Below are 16,604 nucleotides of genomic sequence, written 5' to 3'. Positions count from 1 at the left end.
TCTCTAGCATCCATAAGGGATATTGGGGAGACTTAGTACGATGGGGACGTCCCAAAGCTTCCAGAACGGGCGGGAACATGCAGAGACTGCTGCAGCACCGCCTGCCCAAACTGGGTATCCTCTTTGGCCAGGGTATCAAACTTGTAGAACTTGACAAAAGTGTTCTTCCCCGACCAGGTAGCAGCTCGGCATAGTTGCAAGGCCGAGACTCCACTGGCAGCCGCCCAGGAAGAGCCCACTGATCTTGTAGAGTGAGCCTTCAGAGACTTAGGAACAGGTAAGGCTGCCGACACATAGGCCTGTTGAATAGTAAGCCTAATCCAACGAGCAATGGACTGCTTCGAAGCAGCACAACCTTTTTTCTGCGCATCATAGAGCACGAACAAGGAATCAGTCTTGCTGATCCGAGCTGTTCGCTTGACATAGATTTTCAAGTCACGCACAGCATCCAATGCCTCCGGAGGAGCAGAAGAACCAGAACCCGACGGAACCACAATAGGTTGATTTAGGTGAAACACGGAGACAACCTTCGGCAGGAACTGCTGTCTAGTCCTGAGCTCCGCTCTGTCCAAGTATGGACTTTTACACGATAAGGCCCCCAATTCTGAGACACGTCAAGCAGAAGCTAAGGCCAGTAACATCACCGTCTTCCATGTGAGGTATTTGTCTTCTACCGTCATCAAAGGTTCAAACCAGGAGGACTGTAGAAATCCCAACACAACATTCAAATCCCAGGGTGCTGTGGGCGGCACAAAAGGAGGTTGTATGTGTAGTACCTCTTGCAAGAAGGTCTGAACTTCTGGCAACACTGCCAATTTCCTCTGGAAGAAATTTGAGAGAGCTGAAATCTGAACCTTAATAGAACCCAGATGTAAGCCCTTATCCACACCAGCCTGCAGGAAACGCAAGAAGCGTCCCAAGTGGAACTCTGCAGGTGGATATGTGCGTTCTTTGCACCAGGAGACATCTTCTCCAGATATGATGATAATGTTTTAACGTCACAGGTTTCCTGGCCTGAACCCAGTGGCGGATCTAGACTTAACTTTTAGGGGGGGGGGCGGTTTAAGAATTATGACTCCTCCCCCTAATCATAGCCCCTCCCACTTAGTAATGCCCTTCCCGTTCGCTTCTAAAATGTCCTATTGTTGCCATTACTAATAAAATTTTGCCAGTTAGTGGAGAGAACCCTGCGCACTGGTGATACAGACTGGCGAATCGCCATTCCTTCCATCAGGGGTGGTAGAGGCTAAGACAGTAGGGCAATTTAAACATGCATGGGATAGACATAAGGATATTCTTACAAAGAAATAAGGATCAAATAAGGTTAGAGATAAAAATAATGTAAAAAAATAAATAAAGGGGCAGACTAGATGGGCCAAGTGGTTCTTATCTGCCGACAAATTCTGTTTCTACAGCACACAGAATGAGCCGAAATTCACATTATAGCACACTGTATGAGCTGAAATTCACATTGTAGCACACAGTATGATCCGAAATTCACATTATAGCACACGGAATGAGCCGAAATTCACGTTATAGCACGCTGAATGAGCCGAAATTCACATCATAGCACACTGAATGAGCCGAAATTCACATCATAGCAAGCAGAATGAGCCGAAATTCACATCATAGCACGCTGTATGATCTGAAATTCACATTATAGCACACTGTATGATCCGAAATTCACGTTATAGCACACTGTATGATCCGAAATTCACATCATAGCACGCTGAATGAGCCGAAAATTCACATCATAGCACGCTGTATGAGCCGAAATTCACATCATAGCACGCTGAATGAGCCGAAATTCACATTATAGCACACTGAATGATCCGAAATTCATATCATAGCACACAATGAGCCGAAATTCACATCATAGCACGCTGAATGAGCCGAAATTCACATCATAGCACGCTGTATGAGCCGAAATTCACATAGCACACTGTATGAGCCGAAATTCACATCATAGCACAATGTATGAGCCGAAATTCACATTATAGCACGCTGAATGATCAGAAATTCACATTATAGCAGTAGCACGCTGAATGAGCCAAAATTCACATTATAGCACAGTGAATCACACACACACACACATACACAAACACACATACACACACACTGACACCTACTCATAGATGGCGGTATTGGGAACGGGTGGAGAGCGGTGCAGCGCGGCGGGGGACGAGGAGAGAGAGCGTCCTGACGCGCGTACAGGGAAGAGACTAGATCCTCTTCAGTTTCAGTAACTGAAGAGGAACTAGACTATTTATTATAAGCCCTGTTCCCCCTGCTCCCTAAGTGCTCAGTGCCCCACTCCCCTGCTCCCCAAGTGCTCAGTGCCCCACTCCCCTGCTCCCCAAGTGCTCCGTGCCTCCCACTGCTGCACCCCAGGTGCTCCTTCCCCCCCTGCAGCCTGGCCCCTAGTGCTCCCCTACCCTGCTCCCCAGGTGGTCCGTGCCCTCCTCCGCTGCTCCCCAAGTGCTCCGTGCCCCCTGCAGCCTGGTCCCCTAGTGCTCCGTGCCCCCCCTGCAGCCAGCTCCCCAGGTGCTCCATGCCCCCCTGCAGCCTGGTCCCCTAGTGCTCCCCTCCCCTGCTCACCAGGTGGTCCGTGCCCTCCTCCGCTGCAGCCTGCTCCCTCCATGTGCCTAGTTTGTTCCACAGCTCTATAGAACAGAATTTGTTACCTGTCATAACAGCGAAGTCAATTTGAGGTGCGCGCCAAGAAACGCTGCAGTGTGTGTCACATGGTCTGGTCACATGGCCTGTGACGTCACCGGCTCACATCTACGGAAGGGGAACTAGTCCCTTCCGCGCGTACAGGGAGGAGGGGGCGTGGTAAAAACAGAGGCCGCTGTACGCGCGTCAGGAGGACGCTCTCGCGCTCTCTCTCTCTCTCTCTCTCCTCGTCCCCCGCCGCGCTGCACCGCTCTGCGCTCTCCACCCGTTCTTAACACCGTGGTGGGACCCGGCCTCCATCCCGGTCACGGTACATGTAGGGGGGGCGTTCACCCTAATCGCCCCCCGCTAAATCCGCCACTGCCTGAACCATGGTAGCAATAACCTTTTTGGAAAGGCCCTTGTCAGCTAGGATGTTCCGCTCAACCTCCATGCTGTCAAAGTCGCCGTATGTCCGGGTAGACAAATGGTCCCTGTTGAAGAAGATCTCTTCTTAGTGGTAGAGGCTAAGGGTCTTCGATGAACATGTCCAGAAGATCCGCGTTCCACGCCCTCCGAGGCCAATCCGGGGCAATTAGAATTGCCTGGACTCCCTGCTTTTTGATTCGCTTAAGCACCCTTGGGAGCAACGGAATCGGATGAAACAGATAAACCAGCTGGTAAGGCCAAGGCGACGTCAATGCATCTACTGCCCTCACCTGAGGGTCCCTGGTTCGTGAGCAATACCAATGAAGCTTCTTGTTGAGACGAGAAGCCATCATGTCTATCTCTGGGCAGCCCCACCAGTGGACGATCTGTTGGAACACCTGCTGGTGGAGACCCCACTCACCCCGGGTGGAGATCGTGACTCAATAAATCTGTTTGCTTTCCAGTTGTCCACACCCGGAATGAAGATTGCCGATATTGCTCCTGCATTTCTTTCCGCCCAGAGGAGTATTTTTGACACCTCTCGCATGCAAGCTCTGCTTTTTGTTCCTTCTTGTCGAATGATGTACGCCACTGCTGTGGCGTTGTCCGACTGTACATGGATCACGCAATCCTTGAGCAGAGGAGAGGCCCGAAGCAGAGCATTGTAGATCGCCTGAAGTTCCAGAATGTTGATCAGAAGGAGGGCTTAGTGGGCTGACCACCTGCCCTGGAACTGCGCCCCTTGGGTGACAGCTCCCCATCCTCTCAGACTCGCATCCGTTGTGAGGAGGATCCAATCCTGAATCCCGGAACGCCGGCCCTCCAGTAGATTGGAGGACTGCAGCCTGAGGCGACAACTGTATCATCCGGTGCATCTGAAGATGCAATCCGGACCATTTGCTCAGGAGATCTAGCTGAAAAGTTCTGGCATGGAACCTTCCATATTGGATCGCCTCGTACAAGGCGACTATCTTCCCCAACAATCTTATGCAAAGATGGATGGAAACTCGAGCAGGTCGGAGTACCATTCAGACCATCTCCTGAAGCGTTCTCACCTTGTCCTCTGGCAGGAACACCTTCTGGGCCACAGTATCTAGCAACATCCCCAGGAACAGGAGTCGCTGAGTCGGCTCCAGGTGGGACTTCTGCAAGTTGAGGATCCACCCATGGTGTGATAAAAGATGGATAGTGTGGGCGATCTGGAGCTACAAGAGCTCCCTGGATCTTGCCTTGATCAGAAGGTCGTCCAGGTATGGGACAATATTGACTCCCTGGACCCGGAGCTGGAACATCATCTCCACCATCACTTTCGTGAACACTCTTGAAGCTGTGGACAGGCTAAAGGGCAGCGCCTGGAATTGGTAATGATTGTCCAGTAGTGCAAACCGCAGGTACACCTGATGAGGCGGCCAAATCGGAATATGGAGGTAGGCATCCTTGATATCCAAGGAGACCATAAATTCCTGTTCTTCCAGGCCCGCAATCACTGCTTGCAATGATTCCATTTTCAACTTGAACACCTTCAAGTGAGGATTCAAGGACTTTAGATTCAAAATGGGTCTTACCGAACCGTCCGGTTTCGGTACCACAAACAGGTTGGAGTAATAATCCTTGCCGCGTTGCGGTATTGGAACTGGAACAACGACGTGGGACTGGACCAACTTTAGGATGGCCTGTTGCAACTTAACTTGCATATCCTCCAAAGCTGGTAAGCTTTATTTGAAAAATCGTTGGGGAGGAGTACTGTCGAACTCCAGTTTGTAGCCCTGAGAAACGAGATCTCTGACCCAGGTATCCTGGCAGGAAGCCTCCCAGAAGCAGCTGAAGTGACACAGTCGAGCTCCCACCTCAAGTTCCCCTTGGGGTATGTGGGCACCGTCATGCTGGGGCCTTAGCGGAAGCGAACTGGTGGTCTGTTCCTGAGAGCTGGTGCTCGCAGGCTTTCTGGGCTTACCTCTGGTGCCTCTAGTTGCACTGGAGGCACCTCTGGCCTTAGATCGAAATCTGTGAGACCGAAAGGACTGGAGAGATGTCCCTGGGTAGGAGCGTCTCACCGGTGGGGCCCCAGAGGGGAGAAACGTGGATTTCCCAGCTGTAACTTTGGAAATCCAGGTGTCCAATTCAACTCCAAAGAGCCATTCCCCAGAAGAGGGGAGGGATTCCACACTACGTTTGGATTCTGTGTCCGCAATCCACTGACACAACCACAAGGCCCTGTGCGTCGACACTGCCATAGCAGAAGTCCTAGCATTAATGTTCCCCATCTTCTTGAGTGAATCACAGAGGACACGTGTAGTGTCCTGAATGTTTTTGAGGAGGGTCACCATAGTGACCAAGGACATATCCCCCGAGAGGCCCCCCTGAATTTGGGTGGCCCAGGAATGAATGGCATGGGTCATTCAGCAACCCGCAATGACCGGCCTTTGTGATACACCTGCTACCATGTAAATAGATTTGAGTGTAGATTCTATTTTCCTATCCCCAGGATCCTTTATGGTAAAGGAGCCGGGGCAGGCAGTACCGCCTTTTTGGACAGATGAGAGACTGATACATCAACCCCTGGGGGTTTCTCCCAAAATTTCCTACCTTCAGGAGAAAATGGGAAAGTGCGCAAACATTTTTGGGACACTTGGAATCTTTTGTCTGGATTTTTCCAGGCCAGCTTGAACAGGTCATCTAACTTTGCAGAATCAGGGAAAGTGACATTAGGCTTGTTTTGTACAAATAAAAATGACTGCTGTAACGCAGCGTCCTCCAGAGGGAGCTTTAACACGTCCTGTATAGTCAAAATTAGGGGTTCAATACCCTGAGCAGAATCAGGATCCCCACTAACGGGGTCCAAGTCATCCCCATCCTCTAATACATCGTCATCTGTGTCAGAGAGTAGGCAGGTAAACCACGCTTTTGTGGTCCTGCATGGGAGGAGGGGAGCTGTACTGCATCTGCCCTAGCAGCTAAATCTGCAACAGCTTGTTGTAGTATCAGAGTTATCTGTACATTAGCAGTGAGCTGGGATGACATTTGACATCATACTTTTAAGAGACCCTAGCCATGTGGGCTCTGGACCCTCTCCCCCAGCCTCTTCACGGAGTTGTGAAGATTGGCTGCATTTTTCACATGAAACAGAATCAGATGATAATGGAGAGAATCTGGTGTGGCATACACTGCACAGCTTGTGTTTATCCATATTTCACAGTAAGTACAATAACATACACATACTCCCAGACAGTCATATTGCAAGCCTGCCCTACTGTATGTGAGAGGAGACAGATAGAGAAGGACACCAGCACACCCTTAGCTGTACAACCCCACTATATTACTGTAAACACTAACAAATTCTGTCCTGTAAAGGACCCAGATAGTGTACACAAGCAGCTCTCCCCCTTTGCTACACCCTTTACCAGATAACCAGCGTGGCTGAGGAGTCAGGAAGCGCTGTGTGTGCTGTAGATGGTTGCAGTAAGCAGAGGAAGGCGCCAAAATGCCTCTGGTCCCGCTTTGAGGTAGCTCCGCCCCCTCCAATGGTGCTGGAGCTAGTGATATTTTATACTGGCAAAGTCTCCTTTCAGCTTAAAAATATCACACAAGTGCTAGTCTGAGCGGTTTTGTGCCAGTCTATACAAGGGATCTTAGCGGGACCCCCCCAGGAGGGTCCCGTACGCCGCGCCTGCGGTCAGCCGCATAGTGATCCCCCCTAGTGGGGCCCCCGTTTTGTACTCACCACCGATGTCACATTCAGGCAGTGTTAGGGGTGTGCATCGTGCTGCGGCTGTGACAGCCAAGGCGCAGTGCCCCGCTGAACAAACAACCCCTCAGGACGGTGGTCCTGCAGTGGGGAAGCGGCTCTGCACCTCGTAAGGCTGGTGACCGCCCCCACAACCCCCCCCCCCCCCCCCCCCCCCCCCAAACTCCCATGGTGCAGGTATGCTGTTGCCCAAACAACATACAGAAAATAACAAACATGAAAAAGACATTGAAGAAAACGCTCTGGAGCTCAGAGATGTACAGCCTCTCCTGAGGGCACTTTTTTCTAATCTGCCTGTTGGAGGGGGCATAGAGGGGAAGAGCCAGGACACCCAGCGAAGAAAATGTAAAGTGCACTGGCTCCTTTGGACCCTGTCTATACCCCATCGTACTAAGTCTCCCCCAATATCCCTTATAGATGCTTGAGAAATAACAGATGATTTCGGGAACTCACAAACATTGGTACAGGTTATTGCCATCTTGCAACACCATGATCGTCCCTTACCCGGTGAAGTCAGGAGCTGGTGATTATCCATCATCACGTCCTTGTACAGATCCTTGTGTCCCTCTATATACTCCCCCTCCTGCATAGAGAGATAGACAGTGACATCCTCACACCTTATAGGAACCTGACACACACACAATGTCCCATTCCCAGCAGTCACCTCTCCAGTCAGCAGCTGAATGATCTTGTTGGTGAGTTCCAGGATCTTCTGCTCATTGTCTCTGTCATGTGTCAGTGAGTGAGGTGGAGGCACCGTGATGGGGCTCTGGGTCCTGCCCAATCGTACAAAGACATGATGACTACTGTTGGGTGTAAAGCACTCAGCTGACTTTTTTACAATAATATAATCCTAGAAATAGAGAGACACAGATAAGTACAAACATGTCTCTGCCTGGATATAATATTCCTTTATTCCCAATCTTCTCTTTAAACAGAAACATTCTGATCTAATTACATCTATTTCCACATTCTGCATATTATTTCTCTTCCCATCCTTATTTATTTATGATGAGAGCGATGTCAATGTGACACTCCCAGACTCCCTCACCTCCCCAGTCAGGTCCCTGTGTTAGTAATAGAGATAAGAGTGATGTCACTATGACACTCCCAGACTCCCTCACCTCCCCAGTCAGGTCCCTGTGTTAGTAACAGAGATAAGAATGATGTCACTGTGACACTCCCAGACTCCCTCACCTCCACAGTCAGGTCCCTGTGTTAGTAATACCCCTATTCCACTAGCTCAAAAAACCCGGGTAAATGCAAAAACCCGGATCAAGTGACCCGGGAATCCTACACGTGGGGGGCTACCTGGGTAGGACATGGGAATGATCCGGGTAAGATTGTATTGTAAACGGATGCCGTGTCGATGCGACACGGCTCCCGTTTACACTGTATGGAAGGGCGGCGTTGGGAGATCATGTGATCTCCCAGCGCCGCCCCTGCCGCGTCACCAACCCGGCAATATGCCGGGATGGTGACTGCTGATGGGAAAGGGGCCATCGATGCGGGTCGCAGCCAGGCAGCACCCGTATCAGGCTCCCGGCTGCGACCCGCATCGTACATGGAAAAGGGGTATCATAGAGATAAGAGTGATGGTACTATGACACTCCCAGACTCCCTCACCTCCCCAGTCAGCAGGTAGATGATCTCCATGGTGAGATTTAATATTCTTTCAGTCATCTCGTTCCTGTATGTCTCCATCTTCTGTAGTATTTTATTCCTAAAATATAATAGAGATCAGTTATCATATAGTATATAGGGCCTAATTCAGACCTGATCACAAAAGAAAAATCTCTCTCTAATGGGAAAAACCATGTTGCGCTGCTGGTGGAGCAGATGTAACATGTGCAGAGAGAGTTAGATTTGGGTGGGTTAAGTTGTTCCTGTGCGGGGTAAATACTGGCTGCTTTATTTTTCAGTTTGAACACACCCCACCCAAATCTAACTCTCTCTGCACATGTTACATCTGTTCCCCCCCCCCTTTACATTCTAAACATACTGTATATTGGTAATATAGAAACAGCATAATTACAATTCAGTTGTTACATTGAAGTGTGAATACATTATAGTATGTAATATTAGTGATAAACCACAAAAACGGAAGGAGGTTCCCGGCCACTCCCTCCATCTCTACACTGGACCGACCTGCACTGGAGGCCAGCACTGCAGACTTACAGCCTCCCCCTCTGCTACTCGGTGTCTGCAAAATAGTGAGATGCTGGATGGGGGAGCGTGGACGATAGGCTGCTACTTACCTGATGTGATAGGGTCCGATGAGCTACCCGGTCTGTGCTCCCCCCACCCCTGCACTATCCAGTTTGTATGCACCCCAATCCCCCCCACCCTTCTCCCTTCGGCTGTCTCATAACGCTGTCCAGCAAAAACTGAGGTGACTTTGTCTTCCCCATACTGTTACCGCAGACCACAGCACCATCTAAGCCTCAGCACCATCTAGGCCTCACCAGCCTATTGTCTCTACTTCCCCCTTTCCTTTACAATGTAAGATCTCATGGGCAGGGTTCTCTATATTTCATCTCATGTCTGTCCTCTCCCTGTCACGTTTTATTGGCTCTGTATGCGTTTTGCTCAAGCTGCACCTGCATAACGGCTCAAGTCTCCCATGCCTGTCCTCCATGAATGAGGCTGAACTCCTCCATCTATTCACAGTAAGGGGAGAAGTTGGGGGAAGCCCAGCATACACGCCCCCCCATTAGTGACGACAGCTGGGCATGCACCCATTAGTGATGCTGACAGGGGCCGCCCCCAATAATGGTGTTGGGATACGGGGGCCACACCTGCTGCCCCCCGTATATCTGCCTACTTCCTAGTAGGATCAATAGTAACTGTGATATAGAAACAAGATTTTTCTAAGCACCTACCAAAACGCGCACACGGCTGCTGAAAGGTGAATATTCCCACTTTTACACCTCAATTTGTTATAAACCAATAAAAGTATGGATTAGAACACATATAAACTGGGTAGATCATTCATGTCCCGGGCAAGCATAAGCTCCAAAACGAACGAATCGTCTTCTCCTGATCTAGTCAATGGGCCACTCCTCTTTCTAACGCGTTTCAATCAGTCCTCTGATCTTTGTGAAGGCATGATAAGGGCCCTACACACTGTGCGATAGTATTGAAAGATATGAACGCTATACCGTTCATACCTTTCAGTGTGGAGGCACCAGCGATGAACGATGCGCGGCCCCGTGCTCGTTCATCGCTGGTGCCCCGTCGCTTGTGGATGCAGGCCAATATGGACGATATTGTCCATATTTGCATGCACTGCTATGGAGCCGGATGACGGGGGGAGTGAAGAAACTTCACTCCCCCCGTCACTGCAACCCTGCCGCCAGGTCGGCCTTCGGGCAACTCGGCGGTGGATCGCGCTGTGTAGGTGTTATGCACACCAGTGCCTGCAGGAATGTACTGGTCTCTGAACTGTTATGCACACCAGTGCCTGCAGGAATGTACTGGTGTCTGAACTATTATGCACACCAGTGCCTGCAGGAATGTACTGGTGTCTGAACGGATAGGGATGCAAAACAAATGAACTCACAGACAGACTGGGGAATATGACATTACGTACACAGAAGGTGATAGGGTAACACAATAAACACAAAGTGAACAGAGAAGCCCAGAGGCTAAGAAACTGGGTGTCTCCCTATTATTAGGAATGCTCAGATGGAAAAAGCAAGATGTTGTGTTTTAATACGTAGAGAACCCAAAATGCTGTTGCTAAGGGCAACAGCAAAACCCTAAAGGGTTACCAACGGGTGTGGCAGTAAACTCCTTGGTCAGAGATGGAATGATAGACACAAGGAGAGTCTCCACAATCCTAATCCTCACTTGCAGTGCACAGGTTCACCTTACTGCCACTAAACTGACACCTGAACACCTTGCACAGTGAGACAGGATTTAGGCAGGCAAATCTGAGAATACAGCCGCAAACTTGCTAAGTTCACAGAGTAGCAAAAGAACCCCAGCAAGTTAAATGACTGACTCCAGTCTTACTGCTAGGTCTGGATTGGCAGAGTGTAGTACCAAATCCCCAGGCCTATTTGCAGTAAGCAACAACAAATACAAAGCTACACAGTACTGGCTAACTTTCAGGAACTAACTAACCAACCAAGATTCAGCAGCATCTGCTTAACCTGAGAAGAGGGTTTATAAAGCAGGTGCTGTCCACACCCCACTCAGACCTCACAGACTGTGAGCACAAAAACCAGCACCGGATCCCCTCCGTGCACAGAGCCTGTAACCACTGCACAGCAAAAGACCCGAACCGGAGTATCAGCTGCGCTCAGGTTACTCCGCTAGTACTTGTCTCCCGGTTGCCATGATGACGTGGCAGCACAGGGCACAGTACCCCCCTCTGACGTAGAACCCCTACCACCGGGTTTATCGGGGAACTGCGAGAAGAAAGAGCGTATCAGTCTGGGGGCATGAAGATCACAACTGCGCACCCACGACCGCTCCTCCGGGCCATACCCCTTCCAGTGCACCAAAAATGACAGCCAACCCCGAACCATCTTGGAGTCAAGAATCCTTTCAACAACAAACTCCTTCTGGCCACGTATCAGAAGAGGGGAAGGTCTTCCACTGGAAGAAGGATTACTAATCGCCCGTTTTAAAAGGGAACAATGAAATGTTTTATTGATACCCAAAGAACGGGGCAGATCTAACTGAAATGCCACCGGATTAATAACCCTGGTGATCTTATAAAGGCCGATGAACCGGGGGCCTAACTTATGAGATGGCTGTCTCAACTTCAAATTCTTGGTAGACAACCAGATGAAGTCTCCTAATTTGAAGCTGCAGGGTCTTTTCCGCTTATCAAAAACCCTTTTGGTCACTAATGACACAGACACAAGGGCTTTCTTCACTTTCCTCCAAATACCTCTAAGGACCGAAACCACAGAGGAACCACCAGGCGTGGAGTCCAGTGGGTCAAAAGAATTGGCCTTAGGATGATGCCCATACACACAAAGGAAGGGAGAGATCCCTGAAGCAGAGTGAGCCGCGTTGTTATAGGCAAACTCCGCCATGGACAGATGAGCAACCCAGTCAGTCTGACACTTGGAAACATAACACCTGAGGAACTGCTCCAAGGACTGGTTCACCCTTTCAGTCTGCCCATTAGACTGCGGACAGTAGCCTGACGACAAGCTGACAGAAATCTGGAGATTGGAACAAAATGCCCTCCAGAATTTGGCCACAAACTGGGATCCGCGGTCAGAGACCACATCAAGTGGCAACCCGTGGAGACGCACAACATGCGGCATAAATAATTCAGACAGGCGTCTGGCCGATGGCAGCCCAACCAGTGGAACGAAGTGCGCCATCTTCGAAAACCTGTCAACGACAACCCAGATGGCTGTCATCCCCGAGGATTTGGGCAAGTCCACCACAAAATCCATTGAAATGTGGGTCCATGGCTTAGATGGAATAGAGAGTGGATGTAATGGGCCAACAGGAACCCCTCTAGGAGTCTTATTTCGGGCACAGATGTCACATGCCCGAACCCACTGATCCACATCCTTAGCCACCGAGGGCCACCACACCACCCTAGATAGCAACTCCCGAGTTATGGCAATACCCGGGTGACCTGCCGACTTCTTGGCATGGAATTCCAGGAACACTTGCTGTCTTAACCTAGGAGGTACAAACAAAAGACCTACTGGAAGGTCTGGAGGAGCCTGCTCCTGTGCTCTAAGGACTAATGACAAGAGGTCCTGGGTAATGCCCACTTTAATACATGATGGGGACACAATGGGCAACGGCTCCTCGGTGGTCTCCTGGATTGGAGCAAAACTCTGCGAGAGCGCATCAGCCTTGATGTTTTTTGACCCAGGGCGATATGTTATCAAAAAATTAAAGCGAGCAAAAAACAAAGCCCATCGTGCCTGCCTGGCATTGAGAAGCTTCGCTGACTCTAAATATGCCAGATTCTTATGGTCGGTGAGAATTGAGACCACAAACTTAGCCCCCTCAAGCCAGTGTCTCCACTCCTTGAGTGCATCCTTAATAGCCAACAATTCCCGGTTACCCACGTCATAATTCATCTCGGCAGGCGAAAATTTACGGGAAAAGTAAGCACAGGGATGAAGGCGATTATCAGACACTCCCATCTGAGAAGCACTGCCCCAATACCCATCTCAGAGGCATCCACCTCCACCACAAAAGGACGCTCTGGATCTGGGTGTCGCAGCACCTTGGCCGAGACAAATGCCCTTTTGAGACGGGCAAAAGCCGCTTTAGCCTCACAAGACCAGTGAGCAACATCCGCCCCTTTCTTAGTGAGTGCCACCAAGGGCGCCACTATAGACGAAAATCCAGCGATAAATCGTCTATAAAAATTCGCAAAGCCCAGGAAACGCTGAAGCGCCTTCAAACTAGTGGGCTGCACCCAATCCAGGACTGCCTGTACCTTGGAACCCTCCATTTGGAAACCTTCTGGGGAGATAATATATCCTAGAAATGCGATTTGCTGAACTTCAAATTCGCACTTCTCCAGCTTCGCCCCAAGCTGGTGGTCTCTGAGTTTCTGGAGGACATCGCCCCATGCTTCCGATGTTCCTCCAGGGAATGGGAGAAGATTAGGTTGTCATCTAAGTATACAACTAAGAATCTATCCAAATATTCCCTGAGTACATCGTTCATGAAATCCTGGAAGACTGCCGGGGCATTACAGAGCCCAAAAGGCATCACCAAATATTCATAATGCCCTGAGTGGGTATTAAAGGCAGTCTTCCATTCATCCCCCTCTCTTATTCGGATTAGATTGTACGCCCCGCGTAGGTCAATCTTAGAAAAAATGGTGGCAGTACGAAGCTGGTCAAACAAGACAGAAATGAGAGGCAGTGGGTATGAGTTTTTAATCGTGATACGGTTCAATTCCCTGAAGTCGATGCAGGGTCGCAACGAACCGTCCTTTTTACCCACGAAGAAGAACCCCGACCCAACTGGAGACTGTGAAGGTCTGATAAATCCCTAAGCCAAGTTCTCCTGAATGTACTCTGCCATAGCCTGAGTCTCAGGACGTGACAGGGAGTACAACCTGCTCTTGGGAAGCTTAGCATTTGGCAACAAATCAATGGCACAGTCATAGGGGCGATGGGGAGGTAGTACCTCTGCAACTTTTTTGGAGAACACGTCCGCAAAATCTGCATAACACCCTGGCAATCCTGGCAAACTTAGCTGCGAGAGCCTGACTGGAAGGCTCAAGCAACTCCTGAAACAATCAGTACCCCATCTAAGAATCTCCCCAGAGACCCAGTCAAATTGAGGATTGTGGGCCCTTAACCAGGGTAACCCCAACACCAATGGGGCAAAAGTACAGACAGTCACATAAAAGGACAATTTTTCAGAGTGTGTGGCTCCAATAAACAAAGAAATCTGGCTAGTGCAAGAGGTAATTTTACCTTGGGATAATGGTTCCCCGTTTAACCCACAAATCTCAATTTCCGATGCCAAGGGTACTAAGGGAACAGAGTTTTTCAGGGCGAATTGGCGGTCCATAAAAACCCCGTCGGCCCCACTGTCCACAAAGGCCTCAGTCTTGACAGTTTGACCGAGGATCTTCAAGGTCACCGGAATGATAAAAGTCTTCTTGGGAAATTCTGACTTCTGGCCTGACAGGATATTTCCCATCACCCTCAGGCCCTGAAGTTTTCCGGCTTTTCTGGGCATGATACTACCACATGACCTTTATTCCCACAGTACAAACACAACCCCTGCTGTCTCCTCCGCGTCTTCTCACGCGAGGAGAGGCGGGTAGCCCCAATCTGCATAGGCTCCTCGGAAAATTCCTCAGAGTCTGAGGTTTCCTTGGGAAAGAAGGAAACCTCTGTCTCCTTTTCAAGCCTACGCTCTCTCAGCCGTCTATCCACCCGGATGGATAACTGCATGAGCTGATCCAAGCTATCAGGCAAGGGATATTGTACCAGTTGGTCTTTTATCTGGTTAGAAAGACCTCTTCGGTACTGGTGTCTCAGGGCTGGGTCATACCACTGGGTATCATGGGCCAACCTCCGAAACTCCGTACAGTAAACCTCAACTGGCCTTCGCCCTTGCTTAAGGATCGAAATCTGAGCCTCGGCTGAGGCCGTCTTGTCAGGGTCATCATACAACATGCCCAGTGCCGTAAAAAAAGCATCAACACTTTTAAGCGATGGACAGTCAGGCTGCAACCCATATGCCCAGACCTGTGGGTCTCCTTGTAGCAAGGAAATCACTATGCCCACCCGCTGAATCTCCGACCCAGAAGACTGAGGCCTAAGCCGGAAGTACAGCTTGCAGCTCTCCTTGAAACAAAAGAACTGCGAGCGATCTCCAGAAAAACGATCCGGGAGATTTACTTTCGGCTCCTTAACCCCTGAAGGTGCTGCTGCTGCGGGAGCTCCGCCAGCGGCCTGGGAGGTGTGCATTTTAATGGACAAATCATTAAATTGTCGAGTCAGGACCTGCACCTGATCGACCACCTGTTGCAACGTATTTTGAGGGGTATGCTCCATATTCCCACAAAATTTCAACAGAAGTATTAGGCTGCTGAATATGTTATGCACACCAGTGCCTGCAGGAATGTACTGGTCTCTGAACTGTTATGCACACCAGTGCCTGCAGGAATGTACTGGTGTCTGAACTGTTATGCACACCAGTGCCTGCAGGAATGTACTGGTGTCTGAACGGATAGGGATGCAAAACAAATGAACTCACAGACAGACTGGGGAATATGACATTACGTACACAGAAGGTGATAGGGTAACACAATAAACACAAAGTGAACAGAGAAGCCCAGAGGCTAAGAAACTGGGTGTCTCCCTATTAATAGGAATGCTCAGATGGAAAAAGCAAGATGTTGTGTTTTAATACGTAGAGAACCCGAAATGCTGTTGCTAAGGGCAACAGCAAAACCCTATAGGGTTACCAACGGGTGTGGCAGTAAACTCCTTGGTCAGAGATGGAATGATAGACACAAGGAGAGTCTCCATAATCCTAATCCTCACTTGCAGTGCACAGGTTCTCCTTACTGCCACTAAACTGACACCTGAACACCTTGCACAGTGAGACAGGATTTAGGCAGGCAAATCTGAGAATACAGCCGCAAACTTGCTAAGTTCACAGAGTAGCAAAAGAACCCCAGCAAGTTAAATGACTGACTCCAGTCTTACTGCTAGGTCTGGATTGGCAGAGTGTAGTACCAAATCCCCAGGCCTATTTGCAGTAAGCAACAACAAATACAAAGCTACACAGTACTGGCTAACTTTCAGGAACTAACTAACCAACAAAGATTCAGCAGCATCTGCTTAACCTGAGAAGAGGGTTTATAAAGCAGGTGCTGTCCACACCCCACTCAGACCTCACAGACTGTGAGCACAAAAACCAGCACCGGATCCCCTGCCGTGCACAGAGCCTGTAACCACTGCACAGCAAAAGACCCGAACCGGAGTATCAGCTGCGCTCAGGTTACTCCGCTAGCACTTGTCTCCCGGTTGCCATGATGATGTGGCAGCACAGGGCAGGAGACCCTAACAGTAGGGCCCTTAAGTTGGCCTCTCCTTTCAGGCTATACCTAATGAACTCTTATTCCTAATTGCTGGGAGGAACCACCTTCATTTACAAATCCACACATTACATACATATCTCTTTTTGGTCTAGATTTTTTAGTACGTTTAGTTGTCATCTTTCTCAACCTTCTTTAGTGAAAAACGCCATCATACAGTGCAAATAAACCATTTAAAAAAAAAAATGTATAGAAATCCTGGAAGCC

The 16,604-nt window shown here is 49.6% G+C and overlaps 1 protein-coding gene across 2 annotated transcripts in view; it reads right to left on the bottom strand.

Moving 5' to 3' along the window:
* The window catches only part of LOC135054787 (zinc finger protein 432-like), a 37,718-nt gene that overhangs the window by 5,743 nt on the left and 15,371 nt on the right, over window positions 1-16,604 (bottom strand). For both annotated transcript variants that reach the window (XM_063958113.1, XM_063958112.1), the window contains 3 exons: window positions 8,456-8,552; window positions 7,494-7,682; window positions 7,334-7,412 (listed from right to left, as the gene is read on the bottom strand). In XM_063958113.1, coding sequence (XP_063814183.1) covers window positions 7,334-7,412; window positions 7,494-7,682; window positions 8,456-8,533 — 346 coding nt within the window. In that variant the 5' untranslated portion in view covers window positions 8,534-8,552. The remainder of the gene's footprint in view (window positions 1-7,333; window positions 7,413-7,493; window positions 7,683-8,455; window positions 8,553-16,604) is intronic.

This window comes from Pseudophryne corroboree, chromosome 3 (assembly GCF_028390025.1).
Source record: "Pseudophryne corroboree isolate aPseCor3 chromosome 3, aPseCor3.hap2, whole genome shotgun sequence".
In the NCBI taxonomy this organism is placed as follows: Eukaryota; Metazoa; Chordata; class Amphibia; order Anura; family Myobatrachidae; genus Pseudophryne; species Pseudophryne corroboree.
This window is presented reverse-complemented; position numbering and strand designations above follow the sequence as displayed.